Consider the following 27,673-nt stretch of genomic DNA (forward strand, 5'->3'; position numbering starts at 1 on the left):
AAGGAAGAGCTTCCTCTTCTCTCTTCTTTGTCTATTTATATCAATATGGACTCAAGGATTTTTATTGTATTCATTGGGTTTCATTTTGAGGTGATGAAAATGTTCTAAAATTAGATTGTGTGATAGTTGCACAGCTCTGAGTGTACTGAAAACCATTGAGTTCACTTTATAATGGGATGTGAATTATATTTAATAAAGCCATTAAAATATCAGCAGCAATCGCTTTGATGTGATAATCAGGAGAAACTTCATGATCAATTTGCTGTATTTCCCTGGGCACACCCTTCCATCCCCCGACCCACTCAGTCCCTGCTCATCAAGTCCTTGCACAGCCCAGCTCCCAAGGGTTTAAATGCTCATGGTACTCCTTTGAGCTAATGGACACTGTAATACCTGAAGCCAATTTGTCCATGTAACCAAAATTCCAGGTCATGTGAGGACTTTTCTTTCAGTCATTAAATAATTTGTCTTACTCCCCACCCCACTTTGTCGACATCCATTGCACACTCCAGTAGAGGGACAGGAAGATTCATGCTAGCTGCCCTGGAAAAGGGCCAAAATGCCGAAAGATGGCTGCTGTTGCTTGTTTCCTGGCTGTTACACTCCCTGGCTTGTCACTAAACAGCAGTGTGGAATGTTAGGCAAAGCTGTGAGTGAAGACACATTTATCGTGGTTCCCACTTGGCTGTTCTAGGATTTGGCTGTATTTCTTACCAATTTACAGAGGCAGAATATTAAAACCACTGTTCCAAAAATGCAGACTTTCCCTCTCTTGCACCACACTTTTGTCTGAACTGTGAGACTACTCGTACCAAAGTAGACACCTTCACTTGGAGAGCTTAGCTCATCATTTATCCACTTCCTTTTGTCACTATAGTTTACCTTCCTTCTCTCATCTAAAAAATGAATTACTATTTGACCATCTAATAACTTGAAAATGCCATGTGTTCTGGGAATATTCTGCATTTATGTGCAATTAAACTATCGAGCTGGTACTTGACTCTGCATAACCAGATCCTGGATCTAAAAGGAGAGTAGATGCTGATGCAGATAAATGTGAATTTCTTTTTTGTTTTGGCAGCACCCTTACATCTATCGTGTTACCTTTGCCACAGCTAACGAATCCTCAGCATTGCTAATTAGAATGTTTAATGAAAAAGGAACTTTGAAGGACCTGATCTACAAGGTACTTGTGGTGCAAATTCATGGTCATAAAGAAGTTCTCATGTCTCTTAAGAACCTGTTGTTCATACTTGATCCCTAGGCTTCCAGAAGCTAGGCCCTGAGGATTTAATTTTAATTTTATTTGGAATTAATTTTTATCTTAGCAATAGAAACTACCCAATTTGGCTAAAGAGCATTCCTTTCTCCACATGAGGGAAGGTTGAACATTACATGATTATATCCGTTACATTGTAGGCTGCTCTTAGGTCAGTTTTAAAGTTTATGACTTTGACTTAACAAAGCAATGTTGAACTATCTCAATAAAGCTGTAAAAAAAATTAAAAAAAAAAAACAATACTGAGAAACTTTACAAACTCATAGAAAAAGAGATCAGATTTGTGGTCCCCAGAGGTGGGGAGGGGGGCGGCGAGGGGGAAGTGGAAGAAGGCTGTCAAAAGGTATGAACTCACAGCTGTAAGGTAAGTAATATCAATAAGTACTAGAGATGTAGTATACAACATGATAATATAATTAACACTTCTGTATGTTAAAAAAAAAAAGCAATACTGAAGAATTCTAACAGTATACAAGACTTTGGCGTCTTCACTGGACTAGAGAAAGGCTGGAACCCAGGTCAGCCTCTTTCTATTAACTGTGCAGACTGCTGTATTTAAAAGCCCACATCCTGCCAGCTGGACTCATCTGGTGCCCCCCAGCCTCTTAGTGTCCTGCTTGTTCAGGGAGGCCGTGTGTAGAATTCGACCAGTCTACTGCCTTCTTATGTGCTCTTTGTTCCTTTCCAAAGGCAAAACCAAAAGACCCATTCCTAAGGAAGTACTGCAACCCCAAGAAGATTCAAGGCCTTGAACTCCAGCAAATAAAAACATATGGGCGGCAAATATTAGAGGTAAGAGTTATTTAATTTTTGTTTGAGTTGCGTTGGAATTTCACCCAGCCTCACCATATTCTTTTGGGAAAGATCTCAGGCAATCTCCAAAGTAGTTTAAGTTGTCTGATGGCTTATAAACTGGTGGCATTGTCATATTTTATCCCAAAAAGCAAATATTTGAGACTAAGGCAGTAATTTAGATCAACACAGTTCCAAAAGCTTAGCTATTGGAAATTCCTAAGTTAGTGTCTGATTTAAGAACTTTATTGTGTGAGTACCAACTTTTGTGTTATTTTCGGTTGATCTTTATCTTGGTGCCAAGATAACTCAGCTATCTTGTTCAGTTTTTTTCTAGGAATCTCCCCAGTGACCGGTTTGGTTTTGTTTCAAAATACATTGACTGAAAAAGCAAAGTTTAACCTGTCTTGTATCTGAACGAGTTGCAGGGGGGAATGTGACCTCTACCTATTTTTTAATAGGTACTGAAATTTCTCCATGACAAGGGATTCCCTTATGGGCATCTTCATGCTTCCAACGTGATGCTGGAAGGGGACACTTGCCGGCTGCTGGACCTTGAGAATTCCTTGTTGGGCCTTCCTTCCTTCTACCGATCTTATTGCTCACAATTCAGGAAAATCAATGTAAGTTGCTGAAAGTCATGAAACAGCAGGTTTATCTTTAGGTATAACTTATCCCCATGGCAGGATGCATGATCTGCCACTGTAAGAAATATGCACAAAGCAGTGACAGGTACAGTTGGGGTAGGCATGCCTGTTGGCGCTGTTTTCCCACAGCACTGCTGTATCTCCGAGAGGCTAGTTGAGGTGGTAGCTGGGACAAGGAGGGCATAGAACCAGTGACTGGAATACCATGGAGGGTAGGACCAAGTCCTTTGGTCAGAGCAATGCTTTGTGAGCTTTTACAAAAGGCTTTGGAATTGGGTCATCACTACCAGTTGTGAGTGGGGTTGCCCCTGGGCCATGTTTCTTAGTGGAAGCCCAGGGCAGGAGGCTTGGGATTCACAAAGCCAAAGCAAAGGCCAAATATGCCGCTGCTCTCTTTTCTCCTGCAGACATTGGAGAGTGTGGACGTCCACTGCTTTGGCCACTTACTGTATGAAATGACTTATGGACGACCGCCAGACTCAGTGCCTGTAGACTCCTTCCCTCCTGCACCGTCTATGGCTGTGGGTCAGTATGGGGTGTGGAGGGGCCTTCTGGGCCCTCGTAATGTGCAGAGCTACTCACCCTCTTTCCAGAGTCCAGGGAAGACCCAGAGGAAGTTGCTACGTTCCACAGCCAGAAAGTCTTACTCGTATAAAAGTAATTTGAGTGACTTCCTTAAATGCATTTCCCTGAAAATTCAGAGAGCTTGTCTATTTGTCAGGCTATCTGAAACCTCAGGGGACATTTTATAACATGCATTAGAACTTTGGAAGCAAGAGGATGTGAAGAGAAGCATGGCCAGACTGAGTCTGATATAGAAGCAGGAGCCAGGAGCAGGCAACTTGCAGCCAGTCTTGCGGACTCAGGCAGGTGTCAGGAGTCAGACCAAAGCTGGAGAGAGACCTGCGAGGACAGCCACAGACTAGACACATGGTAGAGGAGAGCCTGGCAAGCCCAGGGCTAGGAAAGGCAGACAGGAATGCAGATACCTGGCACCTTGGATTCAGGAGCTCTTCTAGCATTACTGAGGGGGCTGAAGCGAGTGCGGGGATGGGTGGGCACCTGTAAGAAGAAGGGATGTGAGGACTGAGGCAGAGTCATCCTGGGACCCTTTCATCCCCTCCTCAGCCAGCTCAGAACTCACTGCCAGAGCAGAGGGAGGGGAGGGCAGGGCAGGTCTTGGACCACTGTGCCTTCCAGGCATGCGGGGCAACCCTCCACCAGTGTTAGCTTTGTATCAAATGAGATGGTTCCAGAGAACAGGCCCCGAGACTTCTTTGGGTTGAGTTTGAACAGAACAGCTGAAACTGAACAGTTACCTGCAAGTAGAAAAATCTGGCTGCTTTTGTTTACATCATCCAAGGTGTGGGCTGGTGCGATACTAACAGTTGGCATTTCGTGTGATGGTTTTGACTAAAAGCAGGCAAGCAGAGAAATGTCGCTCAGGTTCAGAATTTTACTTCTGTGTAGTGTTTACTTCTCTTTTCAGAGAGCAAACATATTTGTGGATGATATCTAGAATCCCTCCTCCAGTTATCTCTGGAGTATATTTAGCTTTCTGTCAGCATGTGGCTCCTGAACCATTTCTTTTGAGGCCTCAGTGGTGTCAGTGTTGCCAGCATCCGCCTCCCCGGCACGTGTGCCATCTGTCTGTGCGTGAAGAGTTTTGACACTGTCCTGATCAGCCCGCAGACAGTTGTTGCAAAGCGGTGTCAAACTTTTCATCACCAAGTGGATTTGCCAGCATGTCCTGTGGAACTAAAATGTGTATCTGTTCATTTCAAGTGGCCGTGTTGGAGTCTACGCTGTCTTGTGAAGCCTGTAAAAATGGCATGCCCACCGTCTCCCGGCTCTTACAGATGCCGTAAGTCAATCCCACACCTTGGCTGTAACCTTCCTAACTGTGTTGACCACTAGCCCGAGTGTCTGGTCCTGGTAGAGACTCAACAGCATCCCCGCAGAGTCACCGTGACCTGCTTGCTGACGGTCACTTGCCGCATGATGTCCTGACCTTTCCTTGTGACCTCCCTGCACCATAGCCTGACTGCTCTCTCTTCACATCAGTGTCATCTTCACGTGTGTCTCTCCCTGTCCATGTTGGCATCGTATACGTGGACTTCCTGCTTGGGAGGTAGTGAAGGGGGGCCACCCTGTTTCAGTGCACCGCGTGGCCCACGGCTGTGGCTGCCTCACTAGCTGCTGGCTGGGGAGAGTCTGGCCTCTCGGAGGAGGGCAGCGTGGTTCTGGCCTCCCCTGCACTTGTTTGTTCATTTACTCACTGGGTAACACGTATCTAACGTCTGACGTGTACCAGGCACTGTGCTGGGGCGTAGAGCTCAGAAGACATTCTCCTTTAAACAGGGTTATGAATAGTCAATTGAGGTGGGTGACAGAGTGCTTTGGGGCCTTTCCTTTAGGTATGTTTTCTGTTCCTTCATGGAAAGGCAGCAGGGTGGTCAAGAAGCATGTGTCTGAGGTTAGATAGACATGGGGGTGGGTCCAGCCTTACCACTTCTACCTGGGTGACCTTGGGCAGGTTTCCTAACCTCTGGAAGCTGAGTTTCCTCATCTATAAATGGGGACAATAATAGCCCCCACCTCAGAGCGCTGTTGGGAGGATTTATTGCGATGATTCCTAGTACAGTGCCTGTTACTAAAGCAGAGCTTATTAAATCTTAGTTATGCTTACTATTGATTCAGCTTATACTCTGTGCCTTGCGACTAACCCAGTGCTCCGTAAACAGATGTATTTGGGAAACAGTTGTATGGGGAAATAAGGCGGGACAGCTTGAGGTACATACAGCCCGAGGTCAGAGGAGGCGGTGATAACTTCAGATTCCCTGTGTTAGGGGAAGTCTACTCCAGCTCCGGCGCTGTCCTCGGCCCTGGGGAGGCTGTGATGGACAGAGCAGCCCAAGCCCCCGCCACGTGGATGTGACTTCCTAATGTTTGACTGACACCAGTGCCTCCCTCCCTGAACCAGCCACCATTAATAACAGTGTAAACGTGGAAAAATAGATCTAGTCAGGGAAACAAAACAATTTTCACACACACTTTTAGAACATATGCATTTGTAGTTAGGGAACAGCTTGTATCCACGTTAATTTACTTGGGTTGGTAGTCGCACCCCCTGCTCCAAAGCTCTTACATTTTTCTCCCAGTCTTCCAGTTCTAAAGTGAATCCAGATAATTTTTCTTCACTTAAGTCTTTCTACCATGTGGGCTTCAGCCTTGAGACAGCACTTGGAGAGGTGTGAACTCTGTTCAGTTCAAAATGTGTTGTCTGGAAGTAAGTGGACCCTCGGCCTTGAAGGGGAGAGTTATGTCTCCACCTCCAGGCCGCCCAGGGAGTGCTGTGTGGAAAAGTTAACCCTGTCACTTCTACTTGTGATGTAGTTCCTGTTTTTTAAAAAGGGGGACTGTTCAAGGAAAGACTTACTTAGAGCCTTTTGGGCACTGCCCAGACAACCATTTAAATTCTCTGACCTGTTTTAGCCAAAACAGTTCAGAATTCCTCATGCTATTGTTTTTAATAACACACTTTTGGGCCTCCCCGGTGGCACAGTGATTGAGAATCCGCCTGCCAATGCAGGGGACACAGGTTCGATCCCTGGTCTGGGAAGATCCCACTGCCGCAGAGCATCTAGGCCCGTGTGCCACAACTGGTGAGCCTGCACTCTAGAGCCTGCGAGCCACAACTACTGAGCCCGCATGCCGCAACTACTGAAGCCCGTGAGCCTAGAGCCCGTGCTCTGCAACAAGACAAGCCACCGCAATGAGAAGCCTGCACACCTCAACAAAGAGTAGCCCTCGCTCGCCACAACTAGAGAGAAAGCCTGCACGCAGCAACGAAGACCCAACACAGCAAAAAATAAATAAATAAAACAAATTTATTAAAAAAATAAATAACTCCCTTTATAGAAACAAAAAACAAAAAACACACTTTTGAAGAGAGAATTGATATTCTCCCAGAGCTGCTGTTTCTTTTTAAGAGAGCATGAGAAACACTACTTTTCTTAGAAGAAAATTATTTTCTCTTTGGATTCCAATCAGTACAATTCCTTTTTTATTTACTCTCATGTTTTTATTATATTGAGCTCTAGAATAAATTTTATCCTCCTCTGGGGCAAAAAAAAAAAAGGAAAGCCAATTATTCTGTTTAGAAATATCTACTGCATATATTATTTGCAATATAATATAAATACAATAAATAATGTGCAAATTTCTTTTCAAAATGTGAATTAATTCACTATGTAGCATAAGAAGACTGTCACCCCCTCAGTGGGGAAATCACCTCCCCTACATGGGTGACCCACTCCCCCTGGAGAGCTCCGAGATGGTGGGGAGTGGCGGGTTTCTGGAGGTCACCTTGGGTGGCCCAGAAACTCCTTTGAGTTTGATAAACATGAGATGGTGGGTTGGCCCGGGGCTGGAGGATGTTGGGGGGGACCTGATGGGCAAAAGATGTCTCATTCTACTTTGATCCTGTTCTGGGAGTGCACCTGGTTTAAGAAAGATATTTTTGTTTGTTTCTTTTCTTTACAGATTATTCAGTGATGTTCTGCTAACTACTTCTGAAAAGCCACAGTTTAAGGTAAAGCAAATTATATCATTTCTTGGTTTGTGACATAAATGTGTACTTGGAAAGTTAGCGCTTTTTTAATCAAAAAAAAGAAGGTACAGTATTTATAAGTGTGGACTGGAAAAACGCACACTTAAGAGCGTTTTTATTTGGGGACCTTACTGAGGACAATAGCCGGGAGACAGCCTCTCTGATAGCTCTAAGGAGCTATGAAGAGGCAGGGGAGGGGCCAGATATATATGAACTTTTTGCTAGAAAAAAACATGTAGTCAAGCATAAAAAGATTACTGCTAATCACAGAAGACAGACATCTCAAGTTAATGATTTTAGTGTTTTTCTATTTATGAAAGATGCCAAGAATCTGGGGTCATTGAAATTTTTCCTTAGATAGGCATCTTAACTCTCTAGGGTCCTGTATATCCAAAGCACCACCGAATGCTTCCTGTTTTTCTCCACCCTGAATTCCCCCCAGGGCGAAGCTTCGGAGGGCAATTGCAATGGGTTGCAGCTTAATCCTTGTGGAACGGGAATGGCCAGCAGCCTTCTTTATTTTACATAAAGAAACATGGCAAATAATCTAAATATCCTATAATGAGGGAATAGCTTAATAATTTAAGTACATGTATTGGATTAAATGTGTTTTATCTAATAAAAGTAAAATTTATAAAGACACTGTAGTAGCCTGGAAAATGATTATTATTTGGACTAAGGGAAAAAAACAGGATATAAAATATAGTGTGTAAAAAAAAATACCTCTGTCTAGAATAAGGACTGGAAGGAAGTCTCCTGGGAAGTGGCAGTGTTATGCGGTGTTGTGAAAAGAGCAGGGGCTTTGGAACAAACGTATGGACACCAAGGGGGGAAACCGGGGGTGGCATGAGTTGGGAGATTGGGGTTGACATGTATACACTAATATGTATAAGATAGATAACTAATGAGAACCTGCTGTATATAGCACAGGGAACTCCACTTCGCTGTACAGTAGAAACTAACCCAACATTGTGAAATAACTATACCCCAATTTAAAAAAAGGGAAAAAAAAAAAAAAAAAGAGCAGGGGCTTTGGAACTCCCTCAAACCAGGTTGATGCCTTGCTTTGCTTTCATGATACCAGCCATTTATCTAAGGCAGGGCTTCTCAGCCATGACCTTTGACACTTTGGGCCAGTAGCTGTTCTTTGTTGCCGGGGCTCTGCTGTGCGTTGTGGGATGTTGAGCACCTCTGGCCTGTACGCACTGGATACAAGTAGTACTCCCATTCCACCCCCCAACTGTGTGACCGTGAAAACCGCCTCCAGACGCAGCCAGCTGTCCCCTAGGGAGGGGACGGGGGCAAAATCACCCTCATTTGAGAGCCACTGATATATGGGCAAGGACCTATTCTTTGGGTCTGCGTTTACTCGTTGTGTAGAATTGGTGAGTAAAACTCGTCTGTTGTCACTGGACAACTGAGATGATCCCTGAGAACGCCTAGTTCAGGGCTGGGCGCTCACTGTTAGCGTTGTTTTGGGTAGTGAGATGAAGGGTATTTCTCTTTCTCCTCTCTCTATTCCCCCAAAACCTGTAAAACTCTTACGAAGAAATTACATTTAGGGGGGAAAAAAAGAAAGAAAACCCCCAACAAGGTGGGGTCAGAAGACTTATAGGCAAGGGAGAAGCTTTCCTCTGTCCTGTTTTGCCAGTTAGAGGAGTTCTGACAGTAATAGCTTCTTTGGATCTGATGTAGGAAAAAAAAACTTTTAAATTCATGTCTTCTTTACTGAAACTCTTCTGGAAATGCATTCAGCCTTGTAAATAAATATTCTCTCCTCAACCCTAGTAGTCCAGCCCAGGGGTCATCATCAGCCCTTGTTCTTCCTCCAAGCCAGAGAGCCTGCAGCAAAGACACTGTGATCTTAAAAACCAGCGTTAATCTCTTGTATGTCTGTTTTCTTTCTGGAAAGATACACAAGAGACTGGTGATGTTGGTTGCCTCCATGGTGGCGGACTAGGTGGGATGTTTTTTACTGTGGATATACCCTTTTTATGCCTTCTGAGTTTTGAACCATATCACTGTGTATTACCTACTCAAAACTTTTTTAAACTTAAAAATTTTTTAATATTCATTTTATTTATTTATTTGTTTTTGGCCGCGTCGGATCTTAGTTGTGGCATGCAGGCTCTTCGTTGTGGCGTGCAGGCTTCTCTCTAGTTGTGGCACGCAGGTTCCAGAGCGCATGGGCTCTGTAGTTTGTGGCACGCAGGCTCTCTAGTTGAGGCACACGGGCTCAGTAGTTGCCCCGCAGCATGTGGGATGGTAGTTCCCCGACCAGGGATCAGACCCGCGTCCTCTGCACTGGAAGGCAGATTCTTAACCACTGGACCACCAGTGAAGTCCCCTAAACTTAAATTTTTAAAAGAATAATAGAGACAAAAAGTTGAACATGGTCTGGGTGTCTGTTTTCTAGGCCTGAACTCCTCATGGTTTGAAAAACTAGTAAATTAAGAAATGACAAGCTCAGAACCACACTAAGCTTTTGTTAATAGCATCTTCCAGTAGGAAAAAACTTAATCTTGTGAAATTCAGAAAATAAGTCTTAAGAAAGAAAGGAAGGAAGGAAGGGAGGGAGGGAGGGAGGGAGGGAGGAAATAAGTCTTTCACAGAGAAAATCCCTCTGAAGTTATAAAATATTATAATTACTTGAATTTGTGTGTGTGTGTTCCAGTAAGCTTTGTATATTTTTTTGTTTGTAATTATGATAAAAACATCATGTAAAATGTATCCTCTTAGCCATTTTTAAGTGTACAGCTCAGTGGTGTGAAGTGTATTCACATTGTCGTGTAACAGATCTCTGGAACTTTTTCATCTTGCAAACCAAAACTCGAGAACCATCTTAAGTACAACTCCCAATTTTTCCACCCCCAGCCCTTTGGCAAACACATTTTACCCTTTAGATATCTCATATAAGTGGAATCATACAGGATTTGTCCTTTTGTGACAGGCTTATCTCACCCAGTATAATGTCCTCAAGGTTCATCCATGTTATAAGCATGTGACAGTATTTCTTTCCTTTTTAAGGCTGAATAATATTCCCCTGTGTGTATATACCACATTTTATTTATCCCTTCATCTATCGATGGACATTTGGGTTTCTTCCATCCCTTGGCTATTGTGAATAATGCTTCAGTGAACGTGGGGTATGCTTTGATATCCTGCTTTCAATTCTTTTGGATATATACCCAGAAGTAGGATTGCTGGATCATATGGTAATTCTATTTTTAGATTTTTTTGAGGAACTTCTATACTATTTTCCATAGCTGCTGTGCCATTTTACATTCCCGCCATTAGTGTACCAGTGTTCCAGTTTTTTCCATCCTCACCAACATGTGTTATTTTCCGTTTTTTTGATAGTTACCATCCTAATATGTGAGGTGATATCTCATTGTGGTTTTGGTTTGCATTTCTCTCATGATTGGAGATGTTGATCATCTTCCCATATGCTTGTTGGCCATTTGTGTATCTTCATTGGAGAAGTGTCTGTTTAGGTCCTTTGCCATTTTTTTCCTTTGATTTTCTGCTCTTTATTTATTTTTTCAGGTTTATTGTGGCATAATCCATTTTTGGTGACAAGTCCATTTTATAATTGATTACTTATGTTTTTGTTTTTGAGTTGTAGGAGTTCTTTATATATTCTGTATATTAACCCCTTATCAGATGTATGATTTCCAATTATTTTCTCCTATTCCGTAGGTTGCCTTTTCACTCTGTTGATTGTTTCCTTTGATGTTCGGAAGTTTTAAGCTTGATGCAGTCCCATTTGTCTATTTTGGCTTTTGTTGCCTGTGCTTTCGGTGTCCTGTCCAAGAAATTATTGCCAAATCCATTATCACAAAGCTTTCTCCCTGTGTTTTCCTCTAGGAGTTTTATGTTTTTAGGTCTTAGGTTTAGGTCTTTAATCCAATTTTGAGTTAATTTTTGCATACAGTGTAAGGTAGGGGTCCAGCTTCATTCTTTTGCATGTAGATATCCAGTTTTACCAGCACCATTTATTGAAGAAACTGTCCTTTTCCCACTGTGTGCTTTTGGCATGAGGGTTAATTTCTGGGCTCTCTGTTTGTTCCATTGGTCTGCGTATCTGTCTTTATTGCCAGTATCACACTGTTTTCTGTAGCTTTGTAGTACATTTTGAAATCAGGGAGCGTGAGGCCTCCAGTTTCCATCTTCTTTTTCAGGATTATTTTGGCAATTTGCGGTTCCTTGAGAATAACTTTAAGTACTTGAAACATACATCATGCTTATTTATGTGTTAGTTTTATATATTTATTGCTAAAGCATGCTCATGAGGTGAGTGTGTTTGGGGGTACCAAAAGTGGCCAGGATAGGAGTCAAGTGGACAGCTTGTAACTGATTCCATTCCAGGTGTCCTCTTCCTTGACTAGCAACTGTTTTTCATTCAAACTGGGACTTGAGAGACTCTCCAGCTATTTTACTCAATAGATTATGTACTTTCTCTTCTTTCAGATCCCCACAAAGTTAAAAGAGGCATTGAGAATTGCCAAAGAATGTATAGAAAAGAGGCTAATTGAAGAACAGAAACAGGTAAATTGCTAATAGTTCCTCATTGCTTTTTGATCTTTTAGTGTCCCCATCCTCTGCTGTGGTGATCACAGTGATTTACTTGTAACTGAGTGTTCATTCCATAAACAGTTCTTGCATACTTGCTCTGGACCAGGCTCCATGTTCAATGCTGCGAGATAGCCGAGTACTTCACAGTCCTACCCTCAAGGAGCTCGGCCTGTGGGGGAAACAGACATGTCCACAAAGAGTGGTCATCCTTTATGATCAGGACAGAGTGGGCGGTGGTGGGGCACACATGCTCCATGCTCTAAAGGTGCTGGGGACCACACTCATTTTCCGTAAGAGAGAGAAAGGCAGGAAGGAACTCGGGGAGAGAGAAAGGTCTTCATCTGCTGGCACACTCTTCTCCCAGACATCCAGACCCAAGCTTGGAGGCAGACAGGCTGAGCAAGGAAAGATTTTTCATCCAAATGATTTGATTTGGCAAAACATGTTAGAGATTTTCATTAGTGTAGGATATGCTTACAGTTGTGGTGAATTGTGGTCTCTTAAAGATCCACCAGCATCGAAGACTGACGAGAGCTCAGTCTCACCATGGATCCGAAGAAGAAAGAAAAAAGAGGAAGATCTTAGCTCGAAAGGTAAGTCTGGTGTCTCTCTGAATTCTTTCTTGCGAATTCCTGACTACATGTGAAGAAAGTTCTAGGTTAATGGTGCCCATTTAGTTAATGACAGATTCTGTGCTTTATCTCCATGAAAGCTAAAACCATTTCCAGATGACTGGTTTGCAGCTTCTGAAAGAAAAGCCATATAATAGCAGCAGAGAAATGGACCATAGAGTTTCCTGGCTTGCTGGGCTGATTATGGCCTTAATGTAATTGTGGGGAATGACTGGCCTGAGAGAGTAAACTCAGCATTCTTGGTTTTATTTCTCCCTTTAGTTTTGGCTTGTGGCTTCTTCACTGTATTAAGTTATGAGGCCAAATATGACTTTGTGTGTAGCTGGTTTAACTATGCCTGGAAAATGTTTTTATTCTGGTATGTTTATTCTTTGCTTTTCCCCCTCTATTTTTTATTTTTAAAGAAGTCAAAACGATCTGCTGTTGAAAATAGTGAAGAGCATTCAGCAAAATACAGCAACTCCAATAATTCAGGTAACTGGTTAGAGGTTGTAGTGGGGCCCAGGTCCCAAAGGTTAGGACCAGGAGTCAAGGGTTCTTGGGTTTTCCTGGGCAGTGTGGTGCCCAGTGCAGAGAACAAAAGAACTCTGTCCCCGGGGCAGGATTGCCACAGCGTTCAGAGGCTCACAGGACTCAAGTGCTAGAAGGCACCTCAGAGCTCACTGGGTATCCAGCCTCCTCACCGATGGCAGCATCAGCCCTGGAAGAAGAACCCACGCAACTTACAATGCAAGGCGGCCTGTTTATCAGCAGAGTCTATAGGAACTGAAATGGCCCTAAATCCTGCCCTCTGCTTGGTCCCCACGTGGCAGAGGGATATGCCCTCCTGCATCAAGGAAAGGCCTCTATAGTGTGTGGGGATCGCAAAAAGCAACATTCCAGAAGGGCCAAGATGGCACAGAGTGCAGTGTCATGAGTTGGCCATCCTTGCTGTCACTCCTGGATGCCCCTTGCCCAGCCCTGCTGGCTTTGGGCCTTAATGTCCCCATCTTTGGAAATCAGATCAAGTGATCCCTTGGGACCTTCTAGTTCTTCTGCCTTATGGTCTGTGAAGTAGAGTTCCACATAGAGAAGGGAAGGTTTCATCCTAACAGGGGCAGCTTTGGTTTAGCCCTGGAGGGCCAAAGGAAGGGGAGGGTTTTTTTAGGTTGAGGGATAGCTGCATATACTTCCAGGCAGGATAAGGACCAAGTAGAGACGGAGAAGTTGAAGATGCAAAAGAGAGAGTGATTGTTGGGGGGAGTGAGGGGGCTGGGGGTCAAAGGGTTAGCATCAAGAGCCCAGCTGTCAGTCTCTTGGAGGAAACCCATCCATCCCTTCCTGGTGTCAGGAGCCAGGAGGGGTAGGTGAAGAGTTAGAGGTGTTTAAAAGTGGAAGGAAGGGAGGAAATTGAGGGTGTTCACAGCTCATGCCTTCTCACGTCTTCTCAGGGAAGTCAGTGAGGAAGACATCTGCCAGGGGCAAGAGAAGAAGAAGTGAGGGGTTCGCAAGACCTGAAGGCTGGTCTAGCCATAGCCAGAGAATGCAGGCAGTGTGGGTAGAGCTGAAATTGGAAGAGTTGGGATGGAAGAAGATCATAGACTCCAGAGGGAGGGTGGGAATCATGCCAGCACCACTGCTTGGAGAGCCAAGCCAGAGACGGGCTCTGGAGGGAAGAGCTAGGAGGGAAGAGAAGGAGGGGAGGCTCCAGGCCCTGAAGGTCCCTGAGAGGACCAAGGCAGGCTCCTTGGGGATGGAGGCTGGGAAAGGAGAAGGGGCTGGAGGCTGTTGTGGCCGGCGGGTAATTTCAGAGTTGGAGGTCTGTTTTCTCCATGGTTGATGGGATGGACATGGGCCAGTCATTGTCATCACTAGGCTGAGACACGTGTCTCCAACTAACCTGTCACCCTGGCAGGCACTCTGTCCAGCATCTACTTCTTTATAAAGCAGAGAAAGCCTGGCTTGGTGTACTCCACCTTCCTGAGGCCCTGCCTGCCTGCAAGCCTCTTTGCCAGATGCAGCTGGATGGGGCGCCAAGGACTCCCAGACACCACCTCAGGGAGTTTAGGAAAGCAAAGTAGCAGTTGATGGAAATGTATAGATCATCTCCAGACCCCACTGGAATCACAAATTCAAACCTTCTCCCCCTTCAAATCTGTGTTAGCACTACCAGCAGTATGATATCAGGATGGGTTGACTTTCACCATCTTTTTCAGTGAAACGCCTCTCCCTTTTATCGGGAGGCGAGAGGAGATTGCAGATAGTGGAAGGGTATTCAGCTGGAGGGAGGTGTGGTTTCATTAGGACATTCTCCTCGTGCTCAGTGTCCGTGCTGTGCCCCCCACGTCCTGTGGGTGTGCGTGAGGTGGTGGGAGGCTGCCCCAGGACAGCTAGTGGCTTCTCAGGGGCATGGCCTCAGCCCCCCAGGAGCTTTGGTAACCCCTTGATAGGACCGCCATGTGGGGGAGGGGGCTTATGTGGGAGCTTCCGTCTGCTCATTGGGCTACTTCCATGTCAAGCCAGGAGGATGTATTCTGGGGATTTCTGAGCAATGGAGGAGACACTGGGAATTTGGCAATATTTGAAATATAAAAAGGTTACTAGGTTCAGAAAAAGCGTGCAACGTATGGAAATATGCACATTATTTTAATGTAAATAATGGTATTTACTGAATTTCAGGTAAGAAAAGGCCTGGGAAATCCACACACTGAGTAGGCTGATCCTAATCAATTGAATATGCCTGCTGGTAAAATGGAACTTCCACAGAGAGTATTCCTGGGTGGATGTTGTGGGGAACTCTCGCTTCTTTTGGAGAGGCCTCCACCAGATTGCTCTGCACCTCTCTGTCACCTCTACTGCTGTGGCACTGTCATTTGTCCTTCATTACCCGAGGACAGGGGTTGGGTCAGGAAGAGACACTGCAGCCAGTTGCATAAGCCATTGGATTGCACAAAGTTGGTTTCAAAGCAGGCAGGCTGTGGGGAGCAGTGGGAGGCAACGAGGCCTGGGGAAGGAAGCTGGCTGGGCGCCTGTGGTCAGGGGTCCCGTCCCTGAATTCTCTGCCCCACCTCGCTTTTTCCCACAAGGCTCACACACTCAGCCAAGGGCAGATTCTCAGACAGTGGTGGGTGCCGGCTCCGGCCAAGCTCCAGATGTCTTCCTTTGGTCCCCATGAGGGTTTCTCTGTGTTTTCTCTCAGCAGGATCTGGGGCCAGCTCACCTCTCACATCCCCGTCATCGCCGACTCCACCCTCCACAGCAGGTTAGTGAGGAGGCAGAGTAACCTGCCTTCCTCCCCTTCTGCACCAGCCAGGGAGAAGGGTGGGGCTTTCTCTTCTCACCTTGGCCCAAACATTTCAGGGGTCAGAGGGGACCAGCCTCCTCCAGAGAAACCGGTGGGAGTGCAGATTAGCAGTGTCACTTGGGAGAGACGAGGGTCCAGGTCTCTAAAGTCGGATTTCACAGGGAGCGGGATGGTCGGCTTCAGGGCTGCTCACCGCCCCCACCTCCAGCTCGCTCTCTCTGCTGAAAAACCTCCCTCACGCAGGCTCCTCAGATCACAGCCTGTCTGGGTACGAGCTCAGCTGAACAAAACAATCGCGCTGCTGCCCAGGGGCCCGGTCCTGCCAGGGCTCTCTCCTCAGGGAGCCCAGCCACAGTGTCGGCTTTGTCACAGAGCACAGCTGGTGAAATGCCTGGGTATGGGAGTGAACTACCCACCGAGCTTCTGATTTCCTGATAACTATTTGTGCTTTATTCTGCTCTGCATTTCATCACCTGAATATTTTTCTGTGGCTAGCTAGCCTTTGTTTTGCCTTTGTGACTTAAATCAGATAGATACTGGGAGTTTTGTTTGAAAAATGTAAAAAGAGTTTATTTCAGGGAATACTTATAAAAATTATCTCTTAATTCTGTGGAGTGGCCTCATAATGCTATCTTTCTTCTTTTTTTTTGAACTAATATCTCTCTCCTAACCATTTTGCAAGCCTCATAAAAACACACTGGGGCACCAGTATCTCCTTTCACTTCTTAACTGAACCAGATGTTCTGGATGTCAGCGAAGTCGGTTCTGCCACTCAGAACTTTTCGGCTGGCTGTGCTTGGAAGAGCTGCTGCAGCTGTCTGGAGGGAGAGTCATGGGCTGGGGTTGATTTATGAGTTGATGACACCATATTCATTAAGGCTTAAAGTGGTGCCCAGGAGCTACCAAGAGCATTACCCAACAGCTCTCAAATGCTTCCAACTGACCTTCCAAAAAAACCCCCCAAAACAACAGTCAGATGTAAGGGGACTGGTTTGAAGGCCTCGCGTCTGTCTGGTGGATGCCTCTCCTTGCTGGCCGAGCCTGGTCACTGGTAGTTTGCTGTCGAGTGTTCTGGGCCCAGGGCCTATTTTAATAGCAAAGTACCTGGCTGATGGGGGGTAATATTCTATTTCCTGTCTGACTTTGTCAGCAGATTTTACAAGAAAGCTTCCAAATATTGATCAACATAGAAAATAGACTTCTCTGCCTTTTGTAGAGGTGACCTGTATAGGCCGATCAGAAATTTCGGGGGAGCCACTGCCCAGATCATGCTGAGGCATTTCCTAGAAGATAGGATATTAATTTCACACCACTTAGACATATTAAGGAAACTGGAGAGAATTAATAGTGAGAATCCATGAAGCCTCCTTTAACAAATGAGGTGTCTCTCTGGTAGCTCAGAGCACCTTGCTGGGTGCATTGGAGGTGGGAAGTTACCTGCCAGTGCTCATTTTTAAACGCCTTGGAGAATTCAGTCTATATGGATTATTTTTGATGAATCCTCTAATTGACCTGAGTTCTCAGTGGGAGGATTCTCATACAGTAGCAGGTTTGCATGAGATGAGGTAACTTTTAGAACAAGAAGAAAAAGAGGAATCTTTTGTAATTAGACTCAAGGTTGGAAAAAACTTCATCTGAGGCAAGAGGGAGCAGTTGGGTGGATAGCTCCCTATCCTGAAGGGGAGTTGTAAAGATTCAGAGGGAAACATATGTGAGGCCACAGGCACGATGCCTGGCAGAAATGGGAGCTTCCCAGCAAGTATTGGCTCCCTCTTTTCCTTTATGTCCTTTAATGTTTTATTGATGAAATGATTGATTCAGCCCCAGAGACTGTACTCTGACCTCTGCTGGTTATTTATTGTAACGCGTCTCATAAAAATAATAGCTAGTATTTGCCTATCAACCTAGCATTTCAGGCCCAAAGCGAGCCACCCATGGTGAGTTTATTCATTCAGCTACTGGAGATGCATTTATTGAGAGCTGCTGTGTGCCCAGCACTGTGCTAAGCGCTGGGTCACAGAGATGAGCAGGCAGACAAGGCCCCAGCTGAGGTGGCCTCACATTGCCAGCACCTCTCAGGAGCTCCAAAATGATAGATACAGTTCAAGCAAGTGCTTTCCTTGGGCTCCACCCGTGGTAATTTTTTTCTCCCAGTAGTTCCCCTTCTTAAATAGAGAATCTCCACCTGAAAAAACTAGTCCACCAACAAAGTGACATCTCGAGCTTCTGTTCTGTGCAAGGCATCAGGGAGCTACAAACAGGTGATAGTCTCATGCTACCGTACCCATGCGAGATGCTCAGTAAATCCTTATGGGTGGATTTGCTTGGACTTGGTCTGCCTTCAGGGTCTCTGCTGGGTGAGGGCAAGGCTCTCAGCCTACGGGTGGCAACTTCTGGCTTGGAAGCCCTTGCTTAGACTGGTCCTTTTCCTTCCAGGACAGGAGGCCAGGCTTCTCATTGGGCTCATCTATGTTGCCGCCTCTCTGCATGCTGCCTGTCTTATTGCTGGAATCACATTTACTTCAATTTATGTCTTTACTTCTAGGCCACATTTATGGTTTATCTGGGAACTAAGTCAAGCATAGTGTCTTCCAGCTTTATGATAAAATGCAATTTTCTCAAGAAATGAAGGAGAATTCTTCATTTTCAAGGGCTAGTTTAGAAAAAGAATTTCTGCTAAAGGTAGCATCTCAAACACAACTCGATCTGGGAGCCCTTGGGAACTACACCTTGGGCTGCGGAACCTGAACTTGAGGATCACCACTCGCTAGTTCCAGGACCTTGGAGAAGATACTTGACCTCCCTGGGCTTCAGGTTTTGAAACCGAGTGAGGCCCTGTGGGGCTCCCGGGCACGGAGGCCCTTTTGTCCCCTGTTTCTTGTAGGCAAGACTCCAGGCTCCATGACCTTCCCTGAGTTCCAAAGGGCAGATTGGAAGAGTTGCTAATCACGGGAGGAGCAGCCAGGAAACCACCTGAGATGAGATTAAGGAAGTGAAAGTCCTGCACACGCCCTAATCTTGTCAGAGACTCCACCCTTGGACCTGTTGTTATCAAACCCTTCATCAGATCCTCTGGGGTGGGGACACATAGTTTCTCCAGGCAGGAGCCTGCTGTGTCCCCGTTTGCCTGGCAGAGTAATAAAGCTATCCTTTTCTACTTCACCCAAAACTCTGTCCCCGAGATTTGATTTGGCAGTGGTGTACAGAGAGGCTGAGCTTTCGGCATCAGTTTCCCATTTGTAAAGGAGGATAATAACAGTGCCTGCCTAGTGGGTTTATTACGAGGATCCAGAGAGTTCCATGCCCATGGAGTTAGAACAGCGCCTGATACACAGTAAGCCCTCAGGACACTGTTAGTTACTGAGAGACCTTGAGTGAGTCATTTTCCGTGTCTGGGTTTGGGTTATGTCCTCTGTAGAAGGCAAAAGCGTGGGGGTCAGAGGAGACTATCTCACAGTTCTAATCAAGCATCCTCTAAACCCACTGTGGACCCCGCCCTTTGGCAGTTTGTTCAGTAGTAGATCAACTGAGGCAAGTTCAGTTTGACAGCATTGCCTTTCTTCCTGAAAGTATCAATTTTAAGCACATTCGTGGTAGCTGAGGGTGGTCTTCAGCTCAGTTGCTTTCGGGACGGGGCAGAAGTGACAGATGTTTCTAAGCGAAGGGATCTTATTCTCATGAGCCCTTTCCAGCATTTGTGTAAGGACTGGGGCCTCTCCTGTTTCTTACTGCACTTCCCTGCCGTGGGCCTCTTCTTGAAATCCTTACCAAATTGATGGGAGAAATATTTCCTTAAGTCTGCTGGCTATTCCATCAGGTAGGGTGGGATTCTCTAAAACTCTTTTTTTTTTTTTTCAGTGAGAACATTCCTAGCACTTTCTTTTTTTGCTAAAGTTTCTGTCTCCTGCCTCTAGAAGATCATTCTTTCAAGAACTTTAAAATACTTTATCTTGACTTACGTCATGGTCAGTGTCACCAACTAGTGTTTACACTCTGTATTCTTGGAGCTGAGTGGTTTAGACGGGCCTAATTTACACACACATACTTGCTCCTACCCTCCCTTTGGGAGGAGACAGACCTGTTGCCTTGCCATTGTGTGTGTGTGTGTTTAAACAAAAGATTTGCAGAAGAGTATTTGGGGAAAGCTTAGTAAGCAGGGGACCCAAATTATTACTGTTGTTGTTGTTAATAATTGTGTTTAACATCTTTTGAGTGCTTCTTCTGTGCTAGGCACTGTTCTAAGTGATTTATAGTTACCGTTTTATTTAATCCTCATGAATACCTCCCTATCCAATGAGCAGGGAATATACTTACAGCTCCATTTTACAGACAAAGAAATTGAGGCACTAGTGGCGTTAAAGGACTTTGACCAATGTCACACAAGTGGGGGATACTAGAGCCAGGATTTAAACTTGGTTCTGTCTTTGCTCATCTCCTTGATTTCTCCTGAGCGCCTGCTGTCTCAGGTGCACTACAGGGCCTGTGCTGCTAAACGCTCTGCTTGGCTGGCGTGAAAAGAGCTCCAAAAGAACAGTTAGAAACCCCGGGCTTGGGTCGTAGCTCCACCACTTTCCAGGTGGCCTTGGGCAAGTAATTTCCATACTTTGAAGCTGTCTTTTAAGAGAATGTCTGGTCTTTATGAGGTAGATAATGTACACAACAGGGCTTTATAAGCAGTAAAGTACTGTCAAGTATAAGCTATGAATGCCTTGCAAGAGAATTCTAGCCCTTCTTGCTTGAAGTTTATCATTTTAAGCAATACTTTTGAAGAGAGAGCTGGCGTTTTGTAGAAACCCAGCCTGTGAGCATGACTGTAGAGAGAGGGAAGTTTCATTTCTGGAGAGCTGGAGGAGGGACAACAGGGCCTTGTGGGCACAGAGTGACTGAGAACTTGAATAACAGGAAGGAGGGTTAAGAATCAATAAGGCGCAAACTATGATGCATAAAATAAGCTACCAGGACGTATTGTACAACACAGGGAATATAGCCAATATTTTATAATAACTATAAATGGATTATAACCTTTAAAAATTGTGAATCACTATATTGTGCACCTGTAACATATAATATTATATAATATTGTATATAATATTGTACATCAACTATACTTCAGTTAAAAAAAAAATTACAAAGAAAAGGAATAAGTAAGGCATAAGAAGAGATGAATTCATTTAGAATGTTGGAGCTTCCAGAATTTATCTAGCCAGGTCAAAGTCTGAAACCCATTCTAGGCTCAAAATCAATGGCTCTGGCCCTAAGGGCTGCCTCTTTTTCTCAAAACTACACAAACACAAAGCAGTCTCCATCTTTAGGATACACAGGCCTGCCCTGTAGCGCTTCTCCGAACAGTGTGGTGGTTCTGCTCTCCTGCCGGCTCACAGCCTTCCTCCCCGCTTCCAAGCCCAAGTGTGTGAGCTCCTCCCCAGGGTACTCAGCTGCTGGGGGTGGGGTGGGGCAGGCAGTGTCCCCAGCATCCTCCCAGAGCCCCCCCAGGTCAGCAGTGGTCAGCCTGCCCTGCCCCACGTGGGCCTCGCTGAAGGGATTCTCCTCTGGGCAGTCGGGCACATTGGTTTGGAACGCTGGGATTCACCGTCAGGGAAAGGGTTATCTTTCACAATTAACCTGGAATCCAGTCAGTTAAAAAGAAGATAGGAAGAAATGTTTGCCTTTTTTTTTTTGGGCTGCGCCTTGGGCCTTGTGAGATCTTAGTTCCCCAAACTGGCCCGGCAGTGAAAGCACTGAGTCCTAACTGCTGGACCGCCAGGGAATTCCCACCTTTTTTTTTTTTTGAATGGTTTTCTAGCCTTAGGTAAGCTAATGCTGCTCACTGCCCTGTCCAGCCTCTGGAGCCTGCCGCCTTCAGGGGAGAGGCCCCATGCTCCTGCCCGGGGGCCCCCCCCTAGACTTCCCTGGCTCTTGCTCTTCCCAGCTTTAAAAAGACAAATCTCTATTTTAGACCATAGAAGACTTGCTTGGGGAAGTGATGTTCTAATTTCTCTCCCCTCTTGATAAACTGTCCTTATTTAGTACACTAGGTACGCTCCCAGTACCCATTCCGCTTTTCAGGGGAGGTAAAACCGTGATGGGTCTTCTTAAGTGAGTGCTGTGCTTGTAAATAACTAAAAATATCTCAGAAGAAAGAAAAAAAAAAAAAAGAATGAAGAGGAAAGTGACTCATTAGTTACTCTGTTAGCGTGTTTGCCGTGTTCTAAAAGGGTCACAGTCATGTTTACACACCAGTGCTTCTTGTGGTTAACTTAAGTGTATCCTAGTTTGGCAGTGAGAATGATCAGCATGTGATTCAGACTAATATTTTACTGTCTCTTACTATTTGATTAAATGACACTAAAATCTGAATAATGACTTGTGTCCTCTCTCTCCCTCTCTCTCTTTGCTGTTTTCAGTAGAGCATGCACCATTTTGAACGTGAATTTTCGGTAAAGTAAGCTATACTGATTTTTCTAACTTTAAAGATGCTCTGTTTCTGTATGTGAAATGGGACCCAGTGTGTCTAGCTCACTGAAGTGATGAGCAAATGGGAAAGCAGATTCGAGACGATTTCCTTATCTGAATATTTAAATGAAATACAGCATCTTTAAAAAGCACCCAAGTGACTTCATTTACATTCATTTCATTTTCATCATGACCTTCAAAATCTTCATTCTCACTCTGATTTTAGTTTTAAAATAGAGCTCTAAAACCTGTAAATCAACTGCATGGCATTTTGGTGTCTTTTAATTTTGGAAACCAGCACCTCACAGTCCTGTTGCTGCAAACGTGTCGGTTCCTTGTTCCTCTGACGAAGGGGAAAAGGCACTGGGCAGTTGCGTTCTTGGTCACAGGGAAGCAACTTACGGCTTGTATAACTGACAGTAGGGAAAAACAGTTCTTTTTTAAGCATCCTTAACAATACTTGAGTTGGGACATGAGTACAGGCTCCACATCTTTCTGAGCTAAGAGGCCAAGGCGGTTCCAGAGAGCTGGGGCCTGCCTACTTCCAGGGGTCGCTGCCCTCCACTCCCCCTCGAGGGTAGCTGGTAGGTGTGGTGTTGGTCTGGCGGCCATGTGGCCTCCCCTGATGTGTGTGGAGACCACAAAGGAACCCAGACCGCAGACACTAGTAGACTGCCCACTGTCAGAGTTGGCCCAAGGCAAGGGGACCCTCAAACGTCCTTTTGACGGGGCTGGGGAGGATGTTTCTGGCAAGACATTCCTACCCAGATCTAATCTATGCTCTTGCTGCAACAGTCTGTGGCCTGTTCCAGGGCCTCCGCCGGATTTCCAGGCTAGGCTTCCATCTGGGGTTCTGGGGAGGGTGGAGTAGTTGGCTCTTGGGGTTTTTGTCTAAGAGAAGGTAAGATCAGAGAGATCAGGGCTGACCTGGTGATCACTGTAGGTAAGCTGTTTCGGAGCATCCCTCATGCTGGGGTGTTGCAGGCCAATGTTCTTCAAAGCTGGGTGAATTCATCTGGCAATCAGTCTGACACGGAATCTGGTTTTGTCTGCGGCCTGGGGATGAGGACGATAGGAGGCCTCTGGGGGGGGAGCGCCCCCTCATATTTGGGGAGTGGGGCGCCCAGGCATTAGGCAGTTATTCCCAGGTTTGCTCCAGGCCAAAGAGCCAACTCCGAATTTGGCCCCTTGTTAACATTCCCCCCTCCCACATCATTACCAACGTGTTGTAGCTTAAGTTCCAGTGAACCTTTAAAGGAATTTTGTGGACGACAGAAGAGGCAAAAAAGGAAAAGCTTAAAAAAAAAAAAAAAAAATCGATGGGGCCTGTAATCAGAGACTGTGAGTCCCTGGTTCTGTGTTCTTGCCTCCTCCAGTGTTGACCTTCAGACCTGGACCTCCTCTCCCCTTCCAGAGGGTTCTGAGCTGCTCCTGGCCCTAATCATACATATCAGGATCTGCCCTAGTTGTTGCAGGCCCAATGAGGAAAGGTGGACCTCGTGGGACATCGCGCCCTTTACGCCTGGTTGGGCCCTCTGTGAGGGGACCACAGGTGACCTGCTCTTTCCTCTTGGATGGGCATAGTCTCCTTTCTCACAGCCCTCAGCATCCTATTATAGGCACAGGCTACCCTGTGGCACTCTGGGCAGTGTACTTATTTATGCCGCTTACATATTCAAAGCGATTCATTCGGACAGTTTCAGCCTTTACCTGGAAGATGAAGACCCATTTACGGAATACCACCCCCCGATTTCCAAACTCTCTGGTAGTGAATTTGCACTTTCAATTTTGAGTGCCTAGTAATGAGGCCAAAGTCAAGGGATGGTTCCTCATGAGGGCCAAGCAGTTTAGTTCTGTGCCAAGATAGCAGCCTGTACCCAAGTCCAGTGCCTGAGGCCCATCTCTAGTCTCCGAGAATCCTGGGCTAGAAGACTTGCAGTCTCTGGATGGCCAATTCCATGCCTTTAGTGGAACAAAGTGCTAGTGCAGCCCTGTCTTCTCGTCTGTAACCCGCACTGACTCTTCTGCCAGGGTCAAAGCACAAAGCTGGGAGGCAGACATGCTGGCACTCATTCGGGTACGTGTTGGGCCGTACATGTCAAGTCCAGATTCCGCTGCCCTTTTCTGGCCATTGGATGAGAGTGCTGGGAAGGGGAGGGGGCAGCTGGGAGGGCACTGGCGCCCACTCAGTCTTCCGGGCTCTGCAGTTGAGTTCCAAGAGGCTTCAGAGGCCATCTCCCCTCCTCCTGGTATTTTACGGGTCACTTTGCAAGAACCCCCTTCAGAGGAATGCTTATGTCACACACTTACTCTCCCTGCTCTTTTCGTCTCAACAGTCATTTCAGGTTTGAAGTCCTTATTATCTCTGTAACCCTGTAACGTAAAGCCAGGAACGTTTCCCCATAATCCACCTTGGCATAGAACATAATAGAACTTCATTCATTAGTTGTTATTGTCCAGAACCAGTGAAAATTACATTTTGTTCATTTGTCTGTATTTAATGTTTATTTGTATTGCTGTATTATTATTTGAGAATTCCAAGATTGCAGAGCATGAGTGTGTGCATCTGTGTGATTCTTTAATTTCAGCTGCCTTAGGTTTGGGTAAAGACGTAAAGGAAGGTAAGTGGTTTTCTATGAAATACAGTGCTTCAACCATTGCCTGTCACAGTTGGTAAAAAGGTTGCACTTACTGAAGTATTTTATGGATGATCCTGACCACTCATCCGTATAAACGCAAGTAGCGGTTGGTATGTTTACCTAGTTATCACCACAGCTCAGTAGCAGTTTGAGGGAGGTGGTAGGGGAGCCATCTAGCAGAATGTCTTCTGTGGTAGCACTGGGATGGGGTAGAGGGTAAGACTAGAAAGAGATGTGGAGTCACGGGGAGCTGCAAGGGTCACAGGAAATGGGGCAACTGTGACACAGGCAAGTTCTTTAAAGCAGGGCTTTTTTTTTTTTTTTTTTTTTTTTTTTTTTTTGTGGCCATGCCACATGGCACGCGGGCTCTTAGTTGCGGCATGCAGGATCTTAGTTCCCCGGACCAGGGATCAAACCCACGCCCCCTGCACTGGAAGCACGGAGTCTTAACCACTGGACAGCCAGGGAAGTCCCAGCAGGGTTTTTTCTGTACCTAGTGTTTATTTTGTCCCAAGAGGACAATTCATTCATTGATTCAGAACTATAAAATTCGAGCACCCAATGTTCGTGTTTCTGAAAGCTAAGGGAGGTTTCAGATACCTGTCCAGTTTCCTTCTCCTTGCCCACCAGGGTAGAGCTCGGCATTCCAGTCTCCCCTGACACTTCAGCAAAGATGTAGGGTTAGGGCATTTCCCTCCTGTCCCTGGGTTGCGCAACAGTGGAAACACCGGTGCTTGAGGAAGATTCCTCCTTGAGAATACCATTGCTGGAGAGAGAAAGCCCTCTGCGCCTTGCTGTGCATTGCTAATATTAGCGTTTTATGTTTTTTTCATGCAACCTAATAGGAAATGATTATTCAAGACGGATGCCCCTGGAGAGCCCATAACCGAGCAGACAATGGTTACTTGCCGAGAATCCTAAGTGATTTGTCATTTTATGTTAAATCACGTCCTTCAAATATTGTGTGTGTTGGAGCAGCTAAAGAACCGTTCATCCCTTACTAGTAATTGATATTACAGTAGCCCAGCTCTATGCATACAGATGTCTATCTTTAATTGCTAGCTCAGGAATAGGTGGAGCTGCCTGGAACCTGGAAAAAGTAGCTAATGGAACTTTTCTTTTGGGACCATGATTCAAGTTTGGAAGTGGAAGTAGAGCCTCATCTATGCAGAGAATGTCACTATGTATAGTTTCATGTAATCTGTGATATTTGTTCAGTCTTTTCTCACATGACTGTTACTTGGGAGAAATGGCCACTTTTAATTAATTCCCCTTTAATGCTTCTATGTTTCAAGTATTTTAAAAAAATCACACAGTACAAGGTGTGTTGGCCCGTTTGAGGGAAAACACTTGCAGTCTCACCGAAGTCCTTTCTGCCCAGGACTGAGCAGTAGCACGGGTACTGGGTGTGTGGAGATACTGACTGTGCCCTTTCCTCCACAGGGATGTCCGCGTTACCCCCACCTCCTCCACCTGCGCCTCCGCCACCAGCAGCTCCCTTGCCTCCTGCGAGCACAGAGGCGCCCACACAGCTTCTGCCCCAGGCTGTGAATGGCGTGAGCCGAGGGGCCTTACTCAGCTCCATCCAGAATTTCCAAAAAGGAACTTTGAGGAAAGCCGAAACCTGTGATCATAGCGCTCCTAAGATCGGCTAAAGCTTTGTGTTTACACTTGGAGGGAAAAGTTGTTTTGTTTTTCCTTCCACCTCCAGCCCCTAAAGTACCCTCTCTCTGGATGAATAATTGCTGAGCCAGTACAGTCACATACGACTTCGCAGATGCTCATGTAAGAGGCTTTTCAAGAGGGAAATAGTCTTCAAGTAGAATAAAGTCAGGCTGGCATTGCTGCCTTAAGAAACAGTTTGCTCCTTTGTTACTGTTGTAAAGGAGTCTTGCTCTTCCTCTAATGGTCATCTTTTGGTGGCAGCAGCGTATTGGAATCAATTATTTCCACCAACAGAAGGAAGTGGACAAAAAACAAAAACAATGACAATATACAGTCACAGCGGTGAACGGCCTTTGTGTTGCAATCCCTCCTATCCCATCAGACAGCTCCTAGAAATGTTCCTCTCATAGTTCATTTTTCTATTCTAAAGCATTTTCTGGTTATTTCTTAGATAACTCCCATTTTTGCTACCTTAATTTCATCCTAGACATTAACACTGTAGCCCAAAGCATAGTTATGTCGCTGAGAGTCAGAGAAGCAACTGAGTTCTTCATTTTCCCTTGAAGTAGAACGGGGAAAGTTCGTAACAGTCTCTTAAGTTCAAACAGGAACTCCATTGTGGTTATAGAACTCAGGGCTGCTAAAGGAACTACTCTAGACTCTTAGTTCTTTTTAGTTAGTATGTATCGAACAGACAAAAAAATGCTGACATCAGAAAAAGCTCTTGCCAATTAGAGGATCTTCTTAATCCTCAGCAATTAAGTCAAGTTTGGCGTTTGTGGGGGTGGGTTATTATTACAACACAAGTACATCTGGCAAAATCAGTTCTGATTTTCCAAAGATTTATCCAAATATATCATCTTTTTAATGTTACTCATTTATTAGAAAGATCCTTTATCCTATGATTTGCTTAAACCCTTAAATAAATTGCACTTTAAAGGATTATAAATAATCCATCTAAAAATTCAAGTTACACACATCAGTGTTGGTTACTATGCAGAGAGAATGTCATTGTGTATAGTTTCATGTAATCTGTGATAAATGTTCAGCTGTATTTTTTATTAAAATAAACCATGTCTAGAAAATGTGTTGTTTG

The 27,673-nt window shown here is 45.2% G+C and overlaps 1 protein-coding gene across 7 annotated transcripts in view; it reads left to right on the forward strand.

Annotated features, from left to right (window-relative positions):
• PXK (PX domain containing serine/threonine kinase like) overlaps window positions 1-27,664 on the forward strand; it is a 73,811-nt gene extending 46,147 nt beyond the window's left edge. Inside the window, exons 8-19 of one of the 7 annotated variants that reach the window (XM_082412277.1) lie at window positions 1,082-1,186; window positions 1,970-2,071; window positions 2,533-2,694; window positions 3,126-3,243; window positions 4,504-4,582; window positions 7,264-7,312; window positions 11,801-11,878; window positions 12,412-12,498; window positions 12,942-13,011; window positions 15,716-15,778; window positions 24,862-24,898; window positions 26,356-27,664. In XM_082412277.1, coding sequence (XP_082268403.1) covers window positions 1,082-1,186; window positions 1,970-2,071; window positions 2,533-2,694; window positions 3,126-3,243; window positions 4,504-4,582; window positions 7,264-7,312; window positions 11,801-11,878; window positions 12,412-12,498; window positions 12,942-13,011; window positions 15,716-15,778; window positions 24,862-24,898; window positions 26,356-26,542 — 1,137 coding nt within the window. In that variant the 3' untranslated portion in view covers window positions 26,543-27,664. Of the gene's footprint in view, window positions 1-1,081; window positions 1,187-1,969; window positions 2,072-2,532; window positions 2,695-3,125; window positions 3,244-4,503; window positions 4,583-7,263; window positions 7,313-11,800; window positions 11,879-12,411; window positions 12,499-12,941; window positions 13,012-15,715; window positions 15,779-22,224; window positions 22,258-24,861; window positions 24,899-26,355 lie in introns of all 7 variants that reach the window. The other 6 variants (XM_082412278.1, XM_082412275.1, XM_082412276.1 and 3 more) reach the window with 6 other exon arrangements.
• The last annotated feature ends 9 nt before the right edge of the window (window positions 27,665-27,673 follow it).

The sequence above is a fragment of the Balaenoptera physalus genome (assembly GCF_965194825.1).
Source record: "Balaenoptera physalus genome assembly, chromosome: 11".
NCBI classification, from domain to species: Eukaryota; Metazoa; Chordata; class Mammalia; order Artiodactyla; family Balaenopteridae; genus Balaenoptera; species Balaenoptera physalus.